At 31.1% G+C, this 26751-nt stretch overlaps 4 protein-coding genes across 8 annotated transcripts in view; 2 read left to right on the top strand and 2 right to left on the bottom strand.

Annotated features, from left to right (window-relative positions):
* The first annotated feature begins 654 nt into the window (after positions 1-654).
* Positions 655-3321, top strand: LOC130671361 (uncharacterized). Its single transcript, XM_057475206.1, has 3 exons — positions 655-1268; positions 2348-2460; positions 2995-3321. The coding sequence occupies exons 1-3, from the start codon at positions 936-938 to the stop codon at positions 3152-3154; spliced, it is 606 nt and encodes a 201-aa protein (XP_057331189.1). The 5' UTR covers positions 655-935; the 3' UTR covers positions 3155-3321.
* A 127-nt stretch (positions 3322-3448) lies between these two features.
* On the bottom strand, positions 3449-8459 carry LOC130671999 (uncharacterized). The gene is made up of 7 exons (XM_057476179.1): positions 7975-8459; positions 7582-7908; positions 7070-7492; positions 6657-6866; positions 5705-6022; positions 5311-5634; positions 3449-4081 (listed from the first exon to the last, which is right to left on the bottom strand). Exons 1-7 carry the CDS (start codon positions 8266-8268, stop codon positions 3449-3451), a joined length of 2529 nt encoding a protein of 842 aa, XP_057332162.1. The 5' UTR covers positions 8269-8459.
* Positions 8460-10841: 2382 nt separating this feature from the next.
* LOC130672502 (anoctamin-8) lies at positions 10842-26744 on the bottom strand. 5 transcript variants are annotated; one of them, XM_057477113.1, is made up of 17 exons: positions 26456-26744; positions 25903-25988; positions 21006-21166; positions 19744-20020; positions 19474-19662; positions 17763-17948; positions 17494-17646; positions 17270-17405; positions 16922-16977; positions 16290-16364; positions 15891-16217; positions 15572-15589; positions 15200-15397; positions 13546-13837; positions 12989-13321; positions 12659-12926; positions 10842-12593 (listed from the first exon to the last, which is right to left on the bottom strand). In XM_057477113.1, exons 1-17 carry the CDS (start codon positions 26658-26660, stop codon positions 12041-12043), a joined length of 3513 nt encoding a protein of 1170 aa, XP_057333096.1. In that variant the 5' UTR covers positions 26661-26744; the 3' UTR covers positions 10842-12040. The 5 variants fall into 5 exon arrangements, with proteins under 5 accessions (XP_057333096.1, XP_057333098.1, XP_057333100.1 ...); XM_057477115.1 differs by having other exon boundaries at positions 12989-13300; XM_057477117.1 differs by having other exon boundaries at positions 15936-16217.
* The window catches only part of LOC130672503 (anoctamin-5-like), a 35098-nt gene continuing 34243 nt past the window's right edge, over positions 25897-26751 (top strand). Inside the window, exon 1 of the mRNA XM_057477119.1 lies at positions 25897-25990. Coding sequence (XP_057333102.1) covers positions 25959-25990 — 32 coding nt within the window. The 5' untranslated portion in view covers positions 25897-25958. The remainder of the gene's footprint in view (positions 25991-26751) is intronic.

Genomic DNA, 26751 nt, shown 5'->3' with positions numbered 1-26751 from the left:
GGGGGAGACCTACAACTTTACAATTATTTTTAAAATCTTGGTACTTTAAAATCAAACGGCGAACTCACTATGGAAATTCAAAGTTTATGTGATGTCGAGTTTAAAATAATATTCATGCCATAAAGTAGGTGATTCTTACGGGGTGACTCACAGAAATGTATTGTTTAGTCAATTTTGAATGGGGGAGACCTACAACTTCACTATTATTTTTGAAATCTTAGTACTTTGGAATAAAAAAGCGTAGTCACTATGGAAATTCGAGTTTTATGTGTTGTCGAGTTTAAAATAATATTCATGCCATAGTGCCGCAGTGTAGAGTTGCAACAATCGATTGTTAAAAGTCGATTATAATCGAAGTCAAATAATCGATAGCGCACAACAGTCAACTGTCGTCCATTTTCGAAGTTCAGTTCGAACCCAAAATTCAAATCTGGCGCGCCCTAGACAAAAATATTTCTCGCGCACGAGCTAGAATTCAAACCACGCGCCATTTTCTACGCACTCGTTCTCCAACCAGCAACTGGACAAGTAACAAGCAAATTAATTACTCGTTGGTGTTGTCATCCATCAAACATCTCCATTAAAGGTAAGTACTCATCTTGCGTTACGTATTTTTAGTATATAATATAAATATCCCACGCATTTATTATCATAAAAAAATAATAACCGAGTCATGAAAACGATCATGTCTAAAATTAAAATCTAAACTAAACACAAACACACACGAAACTCTTGCTTGCATCAGTCAGTTGTTCAGTACCGAGTTGTTATGCATGTGTTGGAAAAAACCTAGCGCTCATTAGATTGTTAAATAATAGCGTAGAGGTGGTAATGTTACTTAAAAAATCAAATTACTTGTACAAGCTGTCAGTAGTTTATTTGTGCAATTTGTTGTCCATTAAGAGACTGTCACGTATGAAGCAGCATACAGGGCAATGAAGTCATTTAAATTTTCAAAATACTTTTCATCATCAGCAACATCATCAACCTCATTGTTGTCAACGACAGTAATTGTTTATATATTTTTAACAATTAACCTGTCGCGTTGTGATGTCGCGAATCCCAATGCCGGCAACGCGACCCAGGCGCCGGCTAATCAGAGGCTTGATAATAAAAATAACGTAACTCTTAATGATGGTAATTTAAATAAAAACAATAGTCATATTTCGCCACAAAGTGAAACAAAACATATTGATAAATTAATAAAATCGAGTACTTTGAAAGATAAAAGTACTCTGGCTACTGGTAATCAAACTCATGATGTGGGGGTAAGTAGTTTTTAAATTTGAATTTAATTTACTGGGATCCTGAAAGTTAGCAGACAATTTAAAATTTTTGGATTTTTTTTTTTAAGGAATTGATGATAAAAAAAAAAAGTAAAAAAATGCACGGGTAGAAAATTTAAAAAGCTACAGGTGCAATTTTTTCAAATATTTTTTTTTTTTATTATTTGTCGTTTTGAAAAATATCCGAAAGTTATTAGACGTCGGCTAACTTGAGTATCTTTGAAATTAGCAGACAATTTATGATCCTGAAGTTAGCAGACATTTAAAAATTTTTGAATTTTCGTATTTCGATAAATCAATTGTAAAAAAATAAAATAAAAATATGCACGTGTAGAAAATTTAAAAAACTACAGGTGCAATTTTTTAAAATATTTTTTTTATCTTCTATTGTCTAAAAAAAAAATCCAAAAATTATTAAACGTCTGCTAACTTCAGTATCACAGACAATTTCAAATCTTTGGATTTTTTTTTTCAACGAATTAATGATAAAAAAAAAAAAAGTAAAAAAATGCACATGTAGAAAATTTAAAAAACTACAGGTGCAATTTTTTAAGATATTTTTTTTATCTTCTATTGTCTAAAAAAAAATCAAAAAATTATTAAACGTCTGCTAACTTCAGTATCATAAACAATTTAAAATCTTCGGATTTTTTTTTTCAACGAATTAATGATAAAAAAAAAAAAGTAAAAAAATGCACATGTAGAAAATTTAAAAAAACTACAGGTGCAATTTTTTAAATAATTTTTTTTTTACTTGTTTATTGTTGTTAAAAAAATTAAAAAATTATTAGACACCTAATTAACTATGATACTGAAGTTAGCAGACGTTTAAAAATGTTTTGATTTTTTTTAGACGATAGAAGATAAAAAAAAAATATTTGAAAAAATAGCAGCTGTAGTTTTTGAAATTTTCTACATGTGCATATTTTTATTTTATTTTTTTACATTTGATTTATTGAAATACGAAAATTCAAAAATTTTAAAATGTCTGCTAACTTCAGGATCATAATTAACTATGAATTAATTTTTTTAATTGTTGGCTTATTTATTATTGATGACAGCTTCCCTCTGGTCATGGACCATCTCTAGATTCAGGAGCGATGATGAGAGCATTTTATGTTTTTCTTGGTCTCAGTGTGATCGGAGTCGCTTACTTGGTATTTCGCAGCACAAGGTAATTTACTATTTAGTAATTTTTAATTACCAGAAAATACTTACACTAATGGCGCAAAATGCCAGGGGTCATAATTATTAATTTATTTTTGGTCATAAAAATAATCCAGGTAATGGTTTTTAATGGGGACACAATGTAGTCCGTGATAGCTTGTAAAATATTTTATTTTTAATAATTTATACATCGGATCAAAAATAAGTTCAATTTTCTGGTGATTTTTTTTTAATTAAATTTAAATGATCCTGAAGTTAGCAGACAATTCAAAATTTTCGGATTTTTTTTTCAACAAATCAATTACAAAAAAATAAAAAATAAAAATATGCACACGTAGAAAATTTTAAAAACTACAGGTGCAATTTTTTCAAATTTTTTTCTTTTCAAATTAACCGCCTCAAATAAAATTCAAAAATAATAAGATGTCTGCTAACTTCAGGATCATAAATTTAATAATTAATTAAAAGGAAAAATTTCATAAGATGATTGAAATCAGCGGGTGTAATATACAAGATATTTAAATCACTTGATTGTTCGCAGGTTACGTAAAGGTCCAGCACAAATGGTAAGGAAATATGGGATACTTGCGAATAAACAGGACATCGAAATGCGACCACTGCCGCTTGATGAGGAAGACGATGATGACAATGTGGTGTTTGATGCCAGTGGACTCACTAGAGATCTAAATCAGGCGACTTAGAAGCAGCTTGATGGGCTTGTTCTTGCAAATAAACTATTAAATCCTAGCAAAGTGGTCTCATTCACGCGCCTTAAGTAAACTCGATAAATAACTTTATATACATACATAAATTATTATTATTATTGTAATAAATCTAATTGTGGTCACCACATATTCTATTTTTAAAATACTTGAGTCGTTGTCATTATAAAAATATATATACTTATATATATTTAAGCTTGTGTACAAATCATTTGTATATTTATTCAACTGAATATAAAAAATTAAAAACTTGAGTTTATTTTTAATTAATTTTTATATGAAATTGCGTTTGATCGCGTGCATGATAACATCCGCGAGTCGTTTCCTGTTTTCTTGATTCTCAATTGGCTTGAGTTTCCAAACATCCGATAGATCAACGGCGTCGCCTTTGATGCCGTCCAGGTCAAAGAGTTCGTTTTCCTCTAAAGTGCTCAGGGGAATTGACTCCAAGCAGAAATTTAGCCCATGCCCGAATTCACTCTGGACTTGTTCGAAAAACGTTTCGCGGGAGTAGATTTTAAGGGGATCGCCGCCGAGGGTCTTGATGGTAGCGGACAGATGCTCGTAGTAAAATTCCAGGAGATTGTCGAACTCTGCCTCGCGTAACTTGGCATCCGAACACGAGTAAATGAAGAATGAGAGATCGGAAACCGGGCCGGTGCATCTCGCGAGCTGGAAGTCTAGAAGCAAAGCTTCTTTTTCCCCGGTTTCGGTGCTCCGCATTAGGAAATTTGGCGCCCACGCGTCTCCTTGGTTTATTACTGATGATGGTGTTCTAGTTTGCCCGCACACTTGGACGCTTTTTTTCCATAACTCAGTGCCCTGTATGCGCGAAAATTTATTCTGTTCTTCTGTCCCTGGGTATTCTTTTTCCATCGCGTCCTTTGCAATTTTTATTGCCACTTTCTAATTTAAAAAATTTTTATTAATTCGAGTCGTGTGTGTTGGAAATTGTTTTCAAAATTTTATATTCAACTGGACATTTTATAAAAAAAAAAAAATGCTTCAGAAAATTTAAAAACTGACTAGAAATTAAAAAAAAATTCCAACACTGTTTAGAATATTGTGGATAATTCCAAATCTAATCAGAATATTTTGGAAAATTTTTAAATTGACTGGATTATTTCTGAATTTGACTAGAAAATTTTTGAAAAATTCCAGCGCTGATTAGAATATTTTGGAAAATTTTTGAATTGACTAGATCATTTCTGACATTGACTAGAAAATTTTTAAAAAATTACAGCACTGATTAGAATATTTTGGAAAATTTAAAAATTGACTAGATCGTTTCTGAAATTAAAAAAAAATTCCAACACTGATTAAAATTTTTGGAAAATTTTAAAATTGACTAGATCATTTCTGAATCTGACTAGAAAATTTTTGAAAAATTCCAACACTGATTAAAATAATTTGGAAAATTTTTAAATGACTAGATAATTTCTGACATTGACTAGAAAATTAAAAAAAAATTCCAGCACTGATTAGAACATTTTGGAAAATTTAAAAATTGACTAGATCGTTTCTGAAATTAAAAAAAAATTCCAACACTGATTAAAATAATTTGGAAAATTTTAAAATTGACTAGATCATTTCTGAATTTGACTAGAAAATTTTTGAAAAATTCCAACACTGATTAAAATAATTTGGAAAATTTTAAAATTGACTAGATCATTTCTGAATTTGACTAGAAAATTTTTGAAAAATTCCAACACTGATTAAAACAATTTGGAAAATTTTAAAATTGACTAGATCATTTCTGAATTTGACTAGAAAAGTTTTGAAAAATTCCAACACTGATTAAAATATTTTGGAAAATTTTAAAATGACTAGATAATTTCTGATATTGACTAAAAAATTAAAAAAAAATTCCAGCACTGATCAGAATATTCTGGAAAATTTTAAAATTGACTAGAACGTTTCTGAAATTAAAAAAAAATTCCAACACTGATTAAAATATTCTGGAAAATTTTTAAATTGACTAGATCATTTCTGAAATTTTTTTAAAATTCCAACACTGATTAGAATATTTTGGAAAATTTTTAAATTGACTAGATAATTTTGTAAAGTTTTGCAATTGACTAGAAAATTTAAAAAAACTTCTGTATTAAAAATCTATAAAAATAATTCAATCTTACCTGAAAATTTTTATACCAGTCCCAATGATCATCACTGAAATAAGTTTCCTTCAACAAATCCGCGACATTATAAAACTTTTCTTCATCATCAGCTTTGCACGCAAAAGAAACCCCATGAAATCTCGCCATCGCTTTCAGTATCAATTTAAATTCCTCGATACTCAAAGTACTTTTCCTCGACGCGGGTCCGAAATTCCGAACCGTCACATCCTCCAGTACAATGAAATCATTTTCCCCGTCGAGCTCAAACGCGTAGCACTCGGGCACCAACAGCAAATGGTTCTGCTTTCTAGGTTCCAAAAACGACCTGAACAACGGCATCGCCTGAAAATTTTAAATTAAATCAAAATTTCAATCAATTTACTCAATACCGACAATAATTTAATCACAATACCTTTGAATAAAATGTTATCTCGTTTCTGAAAAATTCCGTGCTGCGAAAAGTTTTCCTGCGGCCCAAATTTTCCGGCAATGATTTCACGACAACTTTAAAATCGTTTTTCTTATTATTGACAATCGCTTCAATTGTGATTCTCGTTACCGTTGACAAATAGCTGTCGCCTTTCGCAGAAGCTTCCTCGCTTTTCCAATCAATTATTTCGATATCATTTTCACCAGTTGCTTTTCTTACGACATTTTCTAATGTTTTTTCCGTAAATAGTTTGCTAATACTTTTTAAAATCTCCTGGTCTTTAGTCATTTTCCCGCAAAATTATTGACTTGTTCTCAAAATAAAATCTTACAAAAACTAAAAATTCAAAATTTTATTTCTACGGCCAAAATCCCAAAATGTCACTGCAATTATTAAAATATATCAAATATATATGATATTAATAAATAATTAAAAAATAAAAATTCTAAGATTTCTGATCGAATTTTTAAAATCTATTCAGATTTTTTTATTTTTCCAATTTAATTATTTTTGATTTTTTTATGTCAGTGTTCGGTACCTTGTTAATAATTGGGCCGTTTTTTAAAATACAAAATAAATATTTGTTACTTGTTACACCCTCAAATACACGTCACTATTTTTGGTGACACTGGCGCTCAAATAATCAAGCGGTAAAATTTAAAATTATAAAATGAAACCACTAAAAATAAAGCTGCTTAATAATCAAAATTTTAATTGACGCCGCGTTTTTGTAGGAACAGTATCAGCACTTGTCTGATAATAAAGATAAATAACGAGACAATGTAATTAAATAGTTTGATAAAATATTTATCTTTATTTACTAAAAATTATGAAATCTTATCACGAGTTATAAAAAAAAATTTGATTTTTAATTGATTTTAATATCTAGAGTAATTTTTTAATTTGCTAATTGATAATTAATTAATTATTAAATAAATCCTTGATGAATCGCATGAACCATAGCGTCGGCAACGCGCTTACGCTGTTTTTCGCACGTTATCGGCTTGACTTTCCAAACTTTTGAAATACTTATGGCCTCAGTGCCTTCAATGTCTTCGATGTCGAATGCTTCTGATGCGTCCATCGTCATGACCGGCAAAGCTTCGATTGAAAATCCAAATCCCAGGACAAATTTTTCCTTGACCTAGAAAATTAATTTTCCATAAGATCATTAAAGAATTAAACTTAATTACAAATTATACCCAAAAAAAAATTTCTTGGCGCAGGAAATTTTTCCTCAACTCAAAAAATTTTTACTTTCAATTCATGATGCAAAAATTTGAGTTCAGCGAAAATTTTACTGTCGTTAAATTTTTCGCGGCAAAAAATTCTTTGAAAAAAATGAACCTCTTGTAAAAATAAATCCCATGGATACAAATCAACTTTAGAACCCAGAGATAAAATTGTATCGATTAGATTTCCGTGATAAAACTTGAGAAGTTCTTGAAATTGAGTGTCCCGTGTTTGTTTATCGGTACTAGTGTACAGAAAATACGCGATATCTGTAACAGGACTAGAACATCTCGCTAATTGGAAGTCCAGCAAAATAGCCGGTGGTTCTTTGGAGTCTTTGGGATCAAGTCGCAGCATGAAATTCGCTGCCCAAGAGTCGCCCTGAGTAACGACAGACGTCGGAGCCTCAGTTTGTCTGGAAATTTCCATGGCTTTTTCAAAATAGTAACGTGGGGGTATTGCAGTAAATTTTTTTTCTTCCTCCGTTCCTGGGTACTCTTTAGATACCGCGTCTTTGGCAACATTCACTGTCTCAGTCTGAAAATTAAAATTGTATTTTCATTAGCGGAAAGGGGTCCAGGTTTTAAAATTTCATTAAATAATTTAGTAATTGAATAGATAATTACGTAGTACTCTCCGTACCACGCCCAGTGTTCCTCAGTTCCATAGAAACATTCTTTGAGAATTTTTGGTATCTTAGAAAAAACCTCAGGACACTGATCCTTGAACGCGAATGATATTCCGTGGAATTGTCCGAGCGTTTTTAGAATCACCTGGATGTCTTGAGGCTTCCATGGATCTTGTCTGGCAACGTGTCCATATCCGCGGGTCGTGATGTCTTCCAAAACAATGAAATCATTGTCGCCATCGAAGTGAAAATCCCAGCACTGGGGAACTGGCAGCAAATGCTTCAGATTCTTAGTCTCCAGAAATTCTTTCATCAAAGGAATAACCTAAAAACCCACCGAAATTTTCATAAATTACATTCATGTTGATGAAATAATTCAAAAAAACGTTACCTTGCTGTAGAAATTTATTTCGTTTTCGAACAACTCGGAGCTGCGAAAAGTTTTACGTGTCGCGACATTACGTGGCAGTGTTTTGATGATGACTTTCGTCTGGATTTTTTTACCGTCAGCCAGACCGTCTATTTGCACGCGATGCACAACTGAAAGATAGTTGTCGCCTTTGGCTGATCCGGCTTCGAATTTCCATCCAGTCAAAGAAACGTTGACGTTACCTGTTGCTTTGCTTAAAATATTTTTCAAATTTTCTTCACTGAATTTACTGCTGATTACTTTCGTCAAGTCCATGGCAAGACTGGAAAAAATTACCAGTGGAAATTAAATTATGAAAATATCTCGCGGCTCGCGATTCGGGACACGTGACTCGTAACTCGTGATTTGACAACTAGACTGTTAGGAACGCGGGTATTGAGAGTTATTTAAATAAACGAGTACTGTAAATCAAGTGGGATCAAGTGACTTGATGTCGGTTTTATTTAAGACTTCATTTGTCACAATCAACTAACGTTTACGGCTTTATCATTATTATTTTCCCCACTACATCCGCTTATGTTATCAGTCATCAAATATTTTTATCAACAAAAATCTATATAAATATTATCATCGACTGTATACATAAATATAATATTTTTCGTGGCTGTCAAAAAATCTTGTGTCGGCATCCAAAAACATGTTACATTAATTAACATATAAATCTATATTATCTGGTTGAATCAGTGGAATTTCACTTGTTCATTTTAAGAGAGTAAATCCTGACTTACGTCTCTCCTACGCAAGACAGGTGTAGAAAAATTAACTTATTTTTGAATAATTTACTATGATTCATATAAATTGCTTTACATAATAAACAAGGAAAAATATATATATATATATATATATATATATATATATATATATATATATATATATATATATATATATATATATATATATATATATATATATATATATTAGACTGATTCAAAAAAATCGACTAATTTTTTTTCTTCATTATATCGAAAATGTTGGAAATGACGAAAAAAAAATACTGTGAAAGTTTGAGCTCTTAATATTAATATTAACAACTGCCGCATCGCAATTTTCAATTTCCCGTTTAAATAACATGGGAAAATTTATTTTTTAAGCTTTGGAATTTTGTAGCTCACGGTGGGACCAATACTTTCGAATGTTCAAGACATATTCTTATAGGAAATTTTACGCTCTACAAAAAAGGTCTCTTATAATTTTTCGATATTTTTATTTCTTCAAAAGTTATTCGAAGTTAAAATTAGATTGACGATAAATTTTTACATTTTTTATATTTTTTGACTCAACCATCAAATTTATCCGAAAATTTCAGAGGACATTTTTTGTAGAGCGTTTTATTTCCTACAACTTATCTCGAAGAAAATTTTCGATATTTCACTTAAGTCGTATGTTATTTGCAATTAACTGAAAATTTTCTTGAATAATCTAAATTTTGTTGCTCGAAATTAATTATATTGAATTTTCAGTTAATTGCGAATAACATACGACTTAAGTGAAATATCGAAAATTTTCTTCGAGATAAGTTGTAGGAAATAAAATGCTCTACAAAAAATGTCCTCTAAAATTTTCGGATAAAGTTGATGGTTGCGTCAAAAAATTTAAAAAATGTGAAAATTTATCGTCTATCTAACTTTAACTTCGAATTACTTTTGAAGAAATGAAAATATCGAAAAATTATAAGAGACCTTTTTTGTAGAGCGTCAAATTCCCCATAAGAATATGTCTTGAACATTCGAAAGTATTGGTCCCACCGTGAGCTACAAAATTCCAAAGCTTAAAAAATAAATTTTCCCATGTTATTTAAACGGGAAATTGAAAATTGCGATGCGGCAGTTGTTAATATTAATATTAAGAGCTCAAACTTTCACGGTATTTTTTTTTCGTCATTTCCAACAACATTTTCGATATAATGAAGAAAAAAAAATTAGTCGTTTTTTTTTAATTCAGTCTAATATATATGTTGTCAATATCACGGGCCATTAAGAAAAAAATCCTTGAAATATTTTCCTGAAACAAAGAATGAAGGAAATCTAAAAATAAATAAACGACAGTAATATTCACAGAGATTTTTTTTAATCTATTACAATAGCTCACATCTCTTTTATACAAAACATCTAAACAAACACGCATCATTAACATTAATGTGTGCATTTAACTACATTATAAATTTACTAACAAAAATAAAAATAATTGACATATTTTTTTTCACGGAAGTAATTAATAATTAATAATTACATTACAGTACCAAGTAAATTACCAAAGCATCTAAACGTTTACACACCCTAATAACTTGTCAGTTTTACAAAATGATCATAAATTAAAAAAAGTCGGCATAAATTATTTACATAATTATTTTTCCATCATTAAAAACTCAACTTTAAAAAAGTAAAGTACATTTTTTAACATTTATTATTATTATAATTATTATTCAACAGCTTATAATGTCAGCATCAACAATTATATTTAACAACAATTAATCACGATGAATTTCCACTTCATCACTCATTTATTTTTTTACCATTTTATTATTTTATCATTGCTCAATTATCACGAAGCTTCTATTGTAATTGTAATTGTAATTTTTTTTTACTTTACAAAAATTTATCTGGACGTTATTTTTTATTTACGTATTCTACATATGCCGTAACTATATTATCTAGCAGCTATTTTTAGCTCATCATCAAATACATCCCCACATACCGAGCGCGTTATTTTTTTTTTTTAGTTTTTTAATTTTTTTTTATTACAATCGATGATTTGAATTGACGATTTACAATGAGTTTGATTGAGAGGGGCTGGGAGATTTGTTGAGGGTCATGATGATCGTTATGGAATTATTATTTATTATTTTTTTTTTTTTTTCGTAGTGCAAAGGCATGTTTTTTAATTTATTTATTAAGTTACCGTACTCGATGTCTCGATTCATTGTGCGTCGTTCCGTCCAATCTGATATCTATACTAGGTTTCTCTTTATAATCTACTTAGCAAATTAATTTAAATTAATTTATACCAGTTAGTTGGGAGATTGTTGCATAGATTTCCGGAATAGTTTGAATTTTTTTCAATTGATGGACAAGGAAATTTTAATTTTAATTAATTTATTAGGCAAGTTTGTTGTGGAAATTAGGGAAATCGTTGATTACAGCCAAAGTATCGAAGATATGAAAAAAATTTAAGAGTACAAATTTGTAGAGAATTTAATTTCCTACAAAAAAGTCCCCATCAATTTTTATGTAAATTCAATAGTTTATGTAGAATTTTTATTTTGAGTCGGAAATTTAAATTTTTGTTCCGCTGATTTTTTAGAGGTTTACTTTAAATTAAAAATCCGGCTGAAATATAGAAAATATGAGAAAAGTATAAGAGTACAAATTTGTAGAGAATTTAATTTCCTGCAAATAAGTTCCCATCAATTTTTATGTGAATTCAATAGTTTATGTAGAATTTTAATTTTGAGTCGGAAATTCAAATTTTTGTTCCGCTGATTTTTTAAAGGTTTACTTTAAATTAAAATTCCGGCTGAAATATAGAAGATATGAGAAAAGTATAAGAGTACAAATTTGTAGAGAATTTAATTTCCTACAAAAAAGTCTCGATCAATTTTTATGTAAATTCAATAGTTTATGTAGAATTTTAATTTTGAGTCGAAAATTCAAATTTTTGTTCCGCTGATTTTTTAGAGGTTTACTTTAAATTAAAATTCCGGCTGAAATATAGAAAATATGAAAAAAGTATAAGAGTACGATTTTGTAGGAAATTAAATTCTCTACAGAAAATGTATCAATCAATTTTCACGTAAAACCAGTAGTTTAGACACTAGATTTTTTTAAAGTGATTATTAGATCGTATAAAAATAATTTTTTTTGAAAAGTAAAAAAATAAATGATTTTTAAAGAAATTTCTTAGTAAGTAATAAAAAATTTCATAAAATTCCTTGGATCACTTGAAAAAAACTTCAAAAAATTCCTTATTGCTATTCCTAAACTAACACCTTTTATCAAAACCATAAAATAAAATCAATCGTAAAAATAAACTAATGGTTCATCCTACGACCTTCCATCGCGGCAATATCATCAACGGATATGAGTTTCTCAATGGGTATACAAGACAATTCACCCCCGACGCAAGATTGTGGCTGTTGCCATCTTGCTTCTCTCTCAGCCTCTTTGGCCTTAACCTCAGCCTCTCTGGCCCGTCGTTCTTTTAATTTAAGGGAAAATATTGCCACCGAACGTGCGCGTTTCATCAGACTCTGCTTAACACGTGTCTTTTTAGCTTCGCGGTCTTCCTTCGATGGTTTTTCTTCCTCCTGACTAGAAATAGTACGTGTCGAATCAGACAGACCTGTCGCGCCAATACCGTGAGCTCCTCTGTCATTTCCTGCCCCTCCACTGGATAAGCCACCGCTTGATTCATGACCTGAAGACCTACGATCACGTGAATCCGTATCACGTAACTGTAAATGATGTGACGATTGTACGGATTGAGATCCCGAATGATGTCGATCACGTTCTCGGGCTTTTTCTTTCTCGGGCGAGAACCGGAATTTTTGATTGCGATGGGTTTGCATCCATGGCGGCGCTGACCTGCGCAACAAAATTAGAAAAAACTTATAATTTTAAAAAGCTCAGCACTTTCACACCTCACGCACCTCAAAAGATCGCTGTCTGATGACGAGGCCAATTCTTTAGACACAATGCAGTCAGTGGATCGATGGAGGGTCAAATCCTCGACGTTAGTTTCCGGAGCCCCAGTAATCTCCGAGTCACTGGACTTACGTCCAGAAGATCCATCGAGTCCAAGTTTTCTCACCCAGTCCACTCCGCCATGGGGACCGATTGTCAGGTGATGGCTGTACTGATCAGTACCAGGTGATGATGAGTCGCGATCACTCGTCAGCCAGTCTCGAGAACGCCGACCTGGTCAAAATCATGACAATTTTATTTACCCTAAAACTCAAAGGAAGACTATAAATATTTACCCCGCTCTCCACCGGGAATTGAACATCTAGGAGTGTTATGAGACTCGCGAGTAGTGCTGGCATTGAAGCTCGCTGAGAAGATACTTCCGGAGTCGCTGGTGCTGCCGACACTACCAGGTGTCTCTAGAGCTGGAGGCGTCGCTGCTATTTTAGGCATCGCGGATACTCCCGGCGTCGGTGGACTGCTAGGGGTGTGGATCGCCGAAGACGTTCCCGTGTCCGCAGGTGTCCCTTCCTGACTCGCTCCATTTTTCTCCGAATGGGACCCGGCCTGGCTGATGAGGGTCGCTTCGGCATCACTTTCACCGTCTGCTGGACTCACCACGAACCTCCCTGAGTTCGAAGCCAGTTAATCGGCGCAAAACGCCATATCATACTAATATTTTTATATAAACACGCTCTACTTTTAAATTTAGGTTTAAAAAAAGTTAAAAAAAAATTAAGTCCGCACCTCAAACGGGTTTTTCGTACCCTCTTTTCTTAAGAAGGCTAGAGGGCACTCGTGCGCGTGAGGTGCGGAATGAAAATCATCAAATGCGTGTTTATAATCTATTTACCTATAACCGTCTGTGCCTGTTGGTCGGGGGAAGGTGTCGATGACAGCCTTCGGACAGCCTCGCGTCTCAGAAATTCAACCTTGGCCATTTCCGTAGCGACCCAGCTTGGGATGTCGGGTATCGCGCAGGTTATTATAAATCTAATTGCTAACATAATGTGCTCGAGGGCGACAATAAGGAGGATTGTTTGCGTCGCTGACATCTCGGGAAACATGCGCTGCACCTGACCACTCAGACCAATTAGGGCACAATTCACCAAAATTGCTACTAAACCCATTGCTTCCATTGCGTTCTACGTGTCAATTTAATTATCATTATTATCATCATAATTTAGTTATTTATTTAATTATAAAGCAATTAATCGCACTAAGTATATATAGGAAACTAGAGGTGAGTTCTCGATATATTTTTGGTGAAAATTGTCGTACGAAAATACAAAATTTTTATTTGTAAGCTAAATATTTTTTACTTTTTAAATACACGGAGAAAATTTGCGGATTACATCCGGAGTGAATGCGGAGTAAATGACATTATTTAATCTAGGAGTAAAATTCACTCCGAGAGGGAGTTTATTTTATTATTGAAACTCCAGTTTGGAGTAAAATTCGATTCAAAGCGGAATTTATTTTGTTATTGAAACTCCAGTTTGGGGTAAAATTTACTCCGAAAGGGAGGTTATTTGATTATTGAAACTCTGGTTTGGAGTAAATTTTACTCCAAAGGGAATTTATGTTAATATTAAAACTCTGGTTTGAAGTAAAATTCGATTCAAAGGGGACTGTTTTATTCCTGAAACTCTGGTTTGGAGTAAAATTTACTCCGAAGGGAATTTATGTTAATATTAAAACTCTGGTTTGAAGTAAAATTCGATTCAAAGGGGACTGTTTTATTCCTGAAACTCCGGTTTGGGGTAAAATTCACTCCGAAATGGAGTTTATTTTAATGTTCAAACTCTGGTTTAAAATTCATTCCGAAGAGGAGTTTATTTCAATATTCAAACTCCGGTTTGGAGTAAAATTTACTCCGAAGGGAATTTATTTTAATTTTAAAACTCTGGTTTGGAGTAAAATTCGATTCAAAAGGGACTATTTTATTCCTGAAACTCCGGTTTGGGGTAAAATTTACTCCGAAAGGGAGGTTATTTTATTATTGAAACTCTGGTTTGGTGTAAAATTTACACCGAAGGGAATTTATTTTAATATTAAAACTCCGGTTTGGAGTAAAATTCGATTCAAAGGGGACTATTTTACTCCTAAAACTCCTGTTTTGGGTAAAATTTACTCCGAAATGGAGTTTATTGTAATGTTCAAACTCTGGTTTAAAATTCACTCCGAAGAGGGGTTTATTTTAATGTTAATACTCCAAATAAAAAGGAATGCGGATTTAAATAAAATCCAGTTCACTCCAAAATTACTCCGATGAAAAAACAAACTCCCCATTTACTCCGGAGGAGTGATTTTTTTAAACTCCAGAACTCTGAGTGATGGAGTAAATTTGGGTATAAATAAAATCCGTAATCACTCCGAATTCACTCCCGATTTTTTTAATGTATGATAAAAATTAACTGAAAAAAAATTTCTCAAAAGTTACCGGGCAAAAAATAAAATAATTTTTTTGTCCATTAAATTATAATTGTCAATTCCAATCAACTTACTTGCCAAGTACCAATACTCGATACCCGCCGACCAAACGGACGTTGCAACACAAAACAAAGTTTAAAAGCGTCACCGCGTAATTCCAATAAATTACCCAGTAATGCTGCCATCGCCGCCAAAGGAAACGCCGATGAAAATAAACACACGTATCCCAACTGCGATAGCATTTCCAAGTGCTCGGAAAATGCGCCGTCGTACTGAAATAGATAAACAATTATTTATTGGACCGATAAATTAGTTTTACGGGGACACAAAAAAAGTCTTGAGCAGCGCAGGGCTCGTGCTTATGCAGTGAAGTAAAAGTAAAAATCGATAATTAATAAATAATAACAATAATAATAAATAAATAAATCGGTGAAGCAAACTATTACCTTTTTGATCGCCTGAATCTGCGTGTGACGACGATGAAGATCGATATGAAGAATTTATAAAAAAATTATTAAATAATTTTGATAAATAATTTTTAAATTAAATTTAAAAAAAACAATAATTAACATAAAGAACAAAGGACAAAATGAAATAATATGTTGGTTAATTAACATCTTAATTAATTTATTAAATCGACCAATCAAAAAAAAATAATTAATTAATTAAGCCAATTAATGTGCGGATGATAAATGAAATGTTTTATGGACAGGACAATTTAAAAAAAAGTTTGCGATCTAGAGTAGGTGAGGTCTAGAACCAAACCTTAAAAGTAATGTCACTAAGTAGAGAATTAGCAGAGTGTCCTACTCGGTACAGTGAACTCTCCAATTCCGCTTGGCTGATGGTCCGAAGCTGCTGCTGCTTTGCTTTGTCCTCCTTATTGTCGGGCTTGTGATCCTCTGTCGCCTCCTCGGCGGGTTTCGACGGCGGACACGTGTCTTCCGGTGGCGATCGCGCTTCGCTGGGACTCAAGGCTCCGAACATCTCGAAACTGAGTCGCGCTAATCGCAATTGCTCGATTAGGTATGGGACAGCTGATTCCTTTAAATTACTTATCACTTGCCGGGCTATCAGTAGTGCCGCCAATTGCTTTAATTAAAGAAAATTGTGATGATAATTGGAATGAAAGTTCAGGAAAATTTTTGGAAAATGGCGACTTACTTCCTTTAGTCTTTCTTGATCTTGGAGATAAAACGCGATGTAAAATAGCGAGAGAAATGAGTTGACAAACTGAAACTAGAATTTTTTTTTTTTTTTTGTAAATTTAGTTTTTTTTAAAATTAGATTTTGAAAAAAGTCATGCGCAGTAATTTTTTTTTTGAAAATTTAAAATTTTTTTTGTTAAATTCTTGGCACTAATGGAAGCTCTGAGATCCCATACGAAAAAAATATATATCCGGGAAAATCTGTATATATGAGACATATATTTATATATACGTTGCATATATGCGACAAATTCCAGATTTGCCCGGATATATATTTTTTTCTTATGGGATATTTTTCTATAAAAAATAATTTTTTTTTTTAAATTTCAAATTATGTTTTTTTTTTTTTTATCAGAATTTTTAAATTTACTTTAAATGCAATTTCGAAAACGTTCTTAAAAAAAATTTCTTGAACGTTATTTTGACCGTCAATAATTCGGTCGTTAAATTTATTGAACCGTAAATTTGGCTGACCCATGACTCCGTATCTACTGATGTAGAAAAACTCGATTCCGCTTGTAGTAAAATACTTAATAAAAAAAAATACTTCTACAAAATAAATAAATAAATAACAAAAAAAAAATTTACCAGGGCCACTTTGTAGATCAGATGGTTCTCGTACTCGGTGTCAAGTCGATAGTTTTCTGCGTCCAACACACATTAAATAAATAAGACTCTATCTACATCTATCTTATTGTCAACAAGAAGTTTATTTCATAATTATTTAATCACCGGACTATCGATCTATTCTATTTTCTATCATGCAGAGCGTCAAGGTCCATAAGCGATCGAGACTGAAAGACTTGAATTTTAACTCCGAGATTTTCGTATCGTCTCTTTACAATAAATATTAAATCAATATACAGACACAAAGCTCAGCTCTTTCAGTAATCGATCTATTATTTTATTTATTTTGACAAATATTAAATGTTTTACCCAAATCGTTCAACCAAACGGCTATTTTGAAGTACGCTTCGTCCATAACTGCTATCACTATCGCTAATAGTACTTTTGGGACGTAACTCAACCAGAAACCGTAGCCAGCAGCTTCCAATTTAGCGTCCCACCAGTCCTGGTAATTAAAAATAATAATAGAGGTACTTAATGGGTATTAAAATTTTCTTTTACCCGCTCGGAGTAACGAAAAGATAACAAATTACCTGGATCTGGAAACTCAGTATCATTACGATGAAAACGAAAAATAATGAGACCGCGATAACGGGAACGGTGATACAGTAGCGGATGGCATTTCGCTTCCAATTAGGGTACGTGGGTTCGAGTCTTCCGGTAACGGGCGATACTTGCAGCGTTCCCTTAAAAATAGAATTTTAGCTGTGGCTGTAGTTTGAAATTTTTTTTGGGGGCTGAAGTGTCCACTCGAGAACAAACGCTCGTTGAATGGGATGGCAAGAAACGTATAAAGACTTACGACAAACAAAGGCCGTGGTTCTACAAGTAAATCGTCCCGTTGATCTAATGTACCCCATTTGTAGGCCAGCTCTGCGCCTTTACGTTTCCAAGTTTCCAAGTACGCAGTCGCCCAGATAACATTGAAAATCGAGAAAAGAACATAGGCCACATCTTCTACTGCTTGATTCCTGCCAATGATGCCGACCTTCGCCAAAAAAATCATTTTAGCTTTTTTTAACTTCAAGGCAACTGGCTACAGATTTTTTTTTGCCTGATGAGTTTATAAATAAATACGGATATTAAATTTTAGCGGCAAATTTTAAATTCAAGTTTTTTTTAATGTGACTTGTAATGAAAACTGAGATTTAAAATTATCGCTTTTACTAAAAAAAAAAAACAAAATAGAGATTTAGTTTTTTTTAACTTCAAGGCTGGGTACAGAATTTTTTTTTGCGTAATGACTTTATAAATAAATACTGATATTAAATTTTAGCGGCAGATTTTGAATTCAAATTTTTTTAAGTGACTTGTAATGAAAACTGAGATTTAAAATTTTTTAAGCCTTAGCTCTTTTACTAAAAAAAAAAAATCAAAATAGAGATTTAGTTTTTTTTAACTGCAAGGCTGGGGTACAGAATTTTTTTTTTGTGTAATGACTTTATAAATAAATACGGATATTAAATTTTAGCGGGAGATTTTGAATTCAAATTTTTTTAAGTGACTTGTAATGAAAACTGAGATTTAAAATTTTTTAAGCCTTAGCTCTTTTACTAAAAAAAAAATCAAAATATAGATTTAGTTTTTTTTAACTGCAAGGCTGGGTATAGAATTTTTTTTTTTGCGTAATGACTTTATAAATAAATACGGATATTAAATTTTAGCGGGAGATTTTGAATTCAAATTTTTTTAAGTGACTTGTAATGAAAACTGAGATTTAAAATTTTTTAAGCCTTAGCTCTTTTACTAAAAAAAAAATCAAAATAGAGATTTAGTTTTTTTTAACTGCAAGGCTGGGGTACAGAATTTTTTTTTTGTGTAATGACTTTATAAATAAATACGGATATTAAATTTTAGCGGGAGATTTTGAATTCAAATTTTTTTAAGTGACTTGTAATGAAAACTGAGATTTAAAATTTTTTAAGCCTTAGCTCTTTTACTAAAAAAAAAATCAAAATATAGATTTAGTTTTTTTTAACTGCAAGGCTGGGTATAGAATTTTTTTTTTTGCGTAATGACTTTATAAATAAATACGGATATTAAATTTTAGCGGGAGATTTTGAATTCAAATTTTTTTAAGTGACTTGTAATGAAAACTGAGATTTAAAATTTTTTAAGCCTTAGCTCTTTTACTAAAAAAAAAATCAAAATATAGATTTAGTTTTTTTTAACTGCAAGGCTGGGTATAGAATTTTTTTTTTTGCGTAATGACTTTATAAATAAATACGGATATTAAATTTTAGCGGGAGATTTTGAATTCAAATTTTTTTAAGTGACTTGTAATGAAAACTGAGAAAAATTTTTTAAGCCTCAGCTCTTTTACTAAAAAAAAAAATCAAAATATAGATTATCGATAAACCAGCTTTCAAAGTCGAGATTCAATATTTTATAAAATGTACACACGCGTTAATTTCAAGGCGTTAAATATATAAAAAGTACTTTAGTATAGACATTGTGTAAATCGATTTAGACTTTAAAAGCCAACAGAGTAAACAGGAAAAAAAAAAGTTTACCCAATATATGACACCCACTGCAGCAGGAACCACAAGCGCAGTAGTGTAGTGCCCCAGCCACGCAAAGTACATGGTTATTTTAACGCCAAAATAATTACAAATTTCGTCCAGCGGCTGCGGACTTAAAAACGCCCTCACCCAGCTCTTTTGTAATTTTTCTAGAGCCGGAAGTTCGTGTAATGGAAACACCTGTTTAATTTTTACAATTACATTTATTATTAACATTAAATTTCTACTCAACCCAAAAAATTTTTTTCCCCTGCAAGTTACCTGGGAAATAATGCCCGAAGAAATACACTTGGGTATGATAGCTTGACCTTCGACTAATTTAACGCCCGGAAGACTTGATAAATCTTGATGGGTCGCTCGTAGTGTATGAAGAAGATGTAGCACCAGAGATTGTCTCTCTTGTGTGGTAAAAAAAAGCGTCTGGTCGTCACTTCCTTCAAAACAATTTATCTCAGTGTGTATAAATTCTTTCAATCCTCCGCCGTACTCCTGTCTTAGGGCTTTTGGTAAATGAACTTCTTCTGCAGCCTTCAATAATCTTTTTTCAAAAAAAATATATATATACATTCACATATTTATTTTTAACTCGTAGACAAAATGGATCATCTGTAAATTTTTTCAAAAAATCATTGATCTAAAATTAGTTCATTTTTTATGATACTGAAGTTAGCCGACGTCCAATAATTTTTGGATTTTTTTTTAAACAATAAATTTAAAAAAAAAAAATATTTGAAAAAATTGCACCTATAGTTTATTAAATTTTCTACATGTGCATATTTTTATTTTTATTTTTTTTTCAAATTTAATTGTTCAAACAAAAATTCAAAAATTTTTAACTGCCTGCTAACTTCAGGATCATTCATTTTTTTCGGTCATAATTTTTTTGAAAAATTTTTGTTAGTGACCCATTTTGCCTCACATTAATTTTGAAAATTATTATTGATTATTTATTATTTGACTTGAAAGTAAAAGTGAATAAATAAAAATAAATAACGAAATTTTTTTTCGGTACTAATTTTGACGTTTACTATCTTTTTAAATGAAAGTAATAAAAGAAGTACTTAAAGTGATATATTTTTATGAGTAATCTTAAATTAACGAAATAAATTATTGGGCATTTTTTATAGCAAATATAACGATACTTTTAACCCGAATATGTCGCAGTAAATAATCTGTGAGAATACTAAAATAAATGAAAATGTTCTGTTTTAATATAAAAACTTTTAAATGAAATAAATTATTCTCAAAGTTGGCTGGATTTTACCGGCTGGTAAATTCGATAAAAAAATAATAATTTCAATTATTGAAAATATCCGAACGCGAGTTCAACTTTAAACTTTTATAATTCCCGGGTTATTTTTTAAAATTTACTTGGGAGTTTGAATGAGAGAAGTAAATGGAGCTAAATAAATGGCGAAAGATACTCGACACGAGCACTTCTGAGCTCATAAACTCTTTTATAATTACAATAATAATAATAATAATTAGAGTAAAAAGTACTAGGAAGCTAATGGAGTACGTACACAGGGAAGGGTGCAGTTAAATAAAATCCGTAGCTATCAGATGACGTGTGATGTCGAACGTGGACTACAAGTCCTGGATTTCCAGCACGTAATCTTCCTAATAACCACATTAGTATTTCGTCATTAGCGCCATTTGGAAACAACATTACTACATCGCATTCCTGTAAATTCAGTAAATATGGATTATTATTACACTGGAATAAATTTGGGGGGTAGACGCGGAGTAAATCCGGAGTGAATGCGAATACGGAGCGGAACTGTTTATTTATTTAATTCCCTTACAGTAAAATTGACTCCTACGGGAATTTAGTTTGTCATAAAAAAATCCGAATTGGAGTGAATGTGAATTTAAAAAAAATTCAATTCACTCGGAAATCGATTCGCTGGAAAAATAAACTCCATATTCACTCCGAATTCATGATACTGAACTTAACCGACGTCTAATGATCTTTTGATTTATTTTTAAAACGGTAAATTACAAAAAAAAATGCATTCAAAAAAATTGCACCTGTAGTTTTTAAAATTTTCTACATGTGCATTTTTTTATTTATTTTTTTTTTAAATCAAATTGTTGGAAAAAAAAGTCCGAAAATTGTCAATTGTCTGCTAACTTCAGGATCATAGTTAACCGACGTCTAATGATTTTTTAATTTTTTTTAAAACGATAAATTACGAAAAAAAATGCATTCAAAAAAATTGCACCTGTAGTTTTTAAAATTTTCTACATGTGCATATTTTTATTTATTTTTTTTTTTAAATCAAATTGTTGGAAAAAAAAGTCCGAAAATTGTCAATTGTCTGCTAACTTCAAGATCATAGTTAACCGACGTCTAATGATTTTTGAATTTTTTTTAAAACGATAAATTACAAAAAAAATGCATTCAAAAAAATTGCACCTGTAGTTTTTAAAATTTTCTAGATGTGCATATTTTTAGTTTTTTTTTTTTTGGAATTGCTTTGTAAAAAAAAAAGTTATATAATTTTTATAGCCCATTATATCAGACATTGATTTTTCTCGATAGTCTTGATAAAAATAAAATTAACGGCCACAAAAAAACGATAATATAAGAATTTTTTTTCCCAATAATTTTTTATTGAGGGACTGAAAAAAAATCCATTCAATAAAATTATTGTTTTATTGATTTAATTAAATAATTTTAGTTTTCCATTTAATTAGTTGCGTAAACGAAAAAATTCCAATAAAATATTTTTTTTTCAACCCTTTGAAGTCAGAGAGAATTTTTTATCCCCGGGCGTTAATGGATTTAATCAATTAGTACAAAAAAAGTAAAAAAACGTTTCGTTGTCCTTTTGGCATTGAAAGTCACTTTTTTTCTCTATAAAACATTTGTAACTGGCCAGCATATAAATCAATTAAAAATAAAAATACAGATTTAAAAAAAAATTCAATTTTTTTCAAATATCCACGAAATCAATAAAATTAACGTCTGCAATTTTTTTAATTATTTCAATTTTAACTTCAAAATTCTTTAATTATTATTATCACTAATTAAATTAATTAAATTAATTAACAATAATAATTAAAACTCCCTATCAATATAATTAAGATCTCAATTGATTTTAATTAGCGGGCAATAAAAAAAATTTTAAAATTGACCTCTAACCCGCCAGTTAATTTTAATAAAAACTAGTGACTGATATTTATAGAAAAAAAAATTAAATTTTACTCTAAAGTATAAAAAAAAATTGTTATCAAAAATTTATAGCGAATGTCGGATGCGATTTCGAGATAAAGAACAACAATTTTAGACAATGATTTTTTTATTCAGTAGTACAAGTAAGTGACTAGGTCGTTCGCAGATATGTGAGCTATGTGTATGATATATGTTTACATATATGTACGTAAAGATTGAGAGATATGTCGGTGAGGGTATTGTGTGAGTTGGATAACTGCCAAAGCAACGTAATTCGTGCCAAAGAAGTACAGAAGGAGAATCGAGCTTGTTATTGCGCGAACCCACACTTTATTTAGCTTTTTGGGTTCCTAGTCTAACGGTACTTTAAACGGATAGTATGCAAAAAAAAAAAAAAAAAAAAAAAAGAGATGAAAGACGGAGTATCGTGTGATTGATAGTTTTTTTTGTTACGGGCATTATGGTAATCTGACGATTGCGTTTTAAATATAACATGCGGGTTCACCGACTCTGTAATAACAAATCGATTTTATAGTATACCTATATATGTTTAGGTATATGTTAGTTGTCACATTGACCATCTAGCGTTAGAATGCTTTGTAGTATGATATTCTATAATACAATAGAGGTAACTCACGTGTGACTAAGTGCTCGCGGTTCCATTGAGACCAATTGTTACTATACCCCGTCTCTGGGGTCATATTATTATAAATACATAACTTTTGCCATAATTTAATTCTTCGTCTTCTATATTTAATATTTATTATATAAATTTATCATAAAGTACAATGAGGTCCCGTGGAATTTTTTTACAGAGACAAAAATCAAAATTTCGCTCTAATTAGTCGAAGGAAATTTGAGTAAATTATTTTTTACAGACCCAATTACGGACACAATTTTATTTAGGGGAAGGGGGGGGGGGCAAAACGGAATAGGCCGGCAAAATGGGATACCCTCAAAATTTTGTCAAAATTTTTTTTTCTCGAAAAACTTTCGAAAATGGTCAAAAATGACATCTAGTATAATTTTACACTATTAAAAGCTAAAAAAAAACGTTTTTATATTTTTTGCGAAAAGTATAAATGAAAAAAATGTACAAATTTTATCGTACTACAAATTTATTTTCATCAAGTATCACAAATTAAGAAATTTATTTCTTTAATTAACTCAAGAACAATAACAACAATAATACTAATAAAAACTCTAAAACTGTAACATTGGTAGTCATCATAATTTTAACTGTTACATTGTAACTTTCATAATTTTGTAATATTTTATAACTCTAGTGCTATAATATCACATTATTAACAGTTATGTTAATTTTCTAATATTCAATATTTAATTATTTCTCTTATAAAAATAATTTCTTTGGAATGAAAACTAACTAACATTATTTTTAACATAAGTATTAAAATTTATAATAAATAACGATAACGATATATAACTGATTCATCGTTAATCAAAGATAAATCTCTAAAATTATTCACAATAATCACAGATAAATTGAGTATCGTCGTCCGAAACACGTCAATTTTATTACTTACATCAATTTAGAAAGACATTATAACATCAATTTTATTCACTTGAAAAAAAAAAAAAAAAAAAAAATTTACTTTTTTTTTGGGGTATCCCATTTTGCCCGCAGAAAATAAAAATTTTTTTTCTGATGGCAGTCTAAAATTCGTTATATTTATTTCAAATAGAATCAAAATGAAGCCAATTTACGATATTTATGTCCCTAAAAACTAAATTTTTCGTTAAGTATCCCGTTTTGCCCCCCCTTCCCTTAATTAATTAATTAAATGAATTGTGTTTGGAAATTAAAATTTTTTTACACGGTTCATTTTATCCCACATTTAAATTTAATTTTTTTTTATGGCCAGGTCGTATTGTTATTAAATATTTTCTGGTGAGTGAAGTGGAATAAAATAAATAAAAGCAATATGTTGCTTGATTGATGACGGATTTAAAAAAAGCCGAGAGTAAAAATGGTTGAATCCAGTCGTTATTTGTGGAGAGGATGGAAATAGTTGAAGCTGTGGTTTTGCTGGGTGAGCAGAAAAAAAAAACAAAAGGACGAAATCGTTTCATTCAGGCGACAGCTTTTGCATGCTGTGACCAGTTTGATAAGAACTTACGCTGAGTACATATTCGTGTACTAAAACCCTCACATTAATGGCTCTTCATTTACATGCACATATTTCCATATTTATTTGTGTATACATATATTTATATACTTATACATTTATATAACGAGAACGAACACTAACAAGGATTTTCATACAATATTGTATCGTAGATAATTGACATGAGCATAATACTATCCATTATATGTATTACATGATTGCCGATGTTTAATCGATTCTCTGCTACGAAACACAGTCGTAACATTTTGTGTCTCATATTCAATAACCGCCGTTAGCTATAACACATACTCAATACGATTATCTGAGTTTTAAATCTAAATTGCGACTTTGGTATTGGGAATATCGAAAAACTCACAAAATGTTTTTTGTTGCTCTTTAAATTTCCTACAAAAAATACCTGATTGACTTTTTTTGTAAAATCGATATTTAAGGCTCTAGAGACTTTAAAGCTCCAAAAACTCCTTCAAGGAATCTCTCACTTTAAAGTTCTTTAGAGATAAATTTGATACCGCTGTTACGTCTTAAGTATTGGAAATATCGTAAAAGTTGTTGAGATCTTTTTTGTAGCTCTTTAAATTCCCTACAAAAAACATCTGATTTACTTTTTAGTGGGAATGAATATTTGAAGCTCTAGAAGCTTTCAAAAGCTCTTCCATTGAAGTTGCATTTTTTATCATTTTAGCGATGACTTATAAATCGAATTTGTGTCTTGAATATTTGAAATATCGAAAAAATTAATGAGTAATTTTTTGTAGCTCTTATCATCCTCTACAAAAAATGTAAATGATTTTTTTTTCTACGACCAGTATTTCAGCGTATTTTTGAAAAATACCAAAGGTAAAACTTTTCTGACTCCGAAAATGTTTTATTTAAATAAAAAAAAAACAAAGTAACAACAAGAAAAGTTAAAAATTCAGTATAAAACTTTTGAATTCAAGAAAATAATACATTTATAAAGCTGAATTATTGACTTTATAAATTCAAAGGCTTTGAAAAAAAAATAAAAAGATAAAACAAACTTTTGAGTGACAGTACATTCAACAAAGCTCTGAAAGAATTCCATTAAAATAAAATATTTTATCTTCAGCTACTCACTTGAGTTGGAACCTTTTGGATCCATAGGCGGCGGGGAGTCATCAAATGACCAGTGCATGGTATCTTTCGCCTCAGCAGCCTCGAAGCTGTAAGTAAAATCATTTACATCCATTTTTCTCCATAAAAAAAAAATATAAATATAAAAATCCCAGCAAAATGCAGCCCTCAGCAGTTTCATATTTTTTTTTTTAATACAAGCAAGTACAAGTAGTAAAAAAAGTATATCAAGAATGAGTAGTATCAGTCTTTTTCCTGCCTCATTCTCTTTTATCGAACGAACTCGGTCACCGTAAGTGGGCCGACGAATTCGAGGGAGGAACTTGGCTTCTGCCAAAAAACTCGTCCAAACATACATCAATATTACCCAATAAAATTTTTTATTACCCTCGAAACACTAAACAAATTTACCCTAAGGAAACACACCATTACTTAAAATCCACGTGACAGCTTTCTCATCACTAAATTTTATCGGCCCATTACTCAGTCCCATTTGAGCTTGAACTTGTCTAAAAAAAGCGAATTAAAAATTCTTTTTTTGAATAAATTTTCTTACCCTTATCGAGTGTTTCTTTGGCAGCCCTTATGACCTTTCGCCTCCTGACCCCATCACCGAGTGTCATCGCGTTATCACCACAATCATCCGCGCACAAGCTGTCATTATTGATAACAGACTCACTGGCCGTAGGCAAACGCGATTCATTGTTATTAACGTTTGTTAATGAATTTATCGAGGAGTTGGACCCCTCGCCGCCTGGCATAATTAGCAACCCGGATCGGGCTGGAACTCGTTATTGAGGTCCTTTCACCTACAACCCGAGCGCTTATACTGACTCCCGCATGGCGTCGTTG

The sequence above is a fragment of the Microplitis mediator genome, chromosome 7 (assembly GCF_029852145.1).
Source record: "Microplitis mediator isolate UGA2020A chromosome 7, iyMicMedi2.1, whole genome shotgun sequence".
Lineage (NCBI taxonomy): Eukaryota > Metazoa > Arthropoda > Insecta > Hymenoptera > Braconidae > Microplitis > Microplitis mediator.
This window is presented reverse-complemented; position numbering and strand designations above follow the sequence as displayed.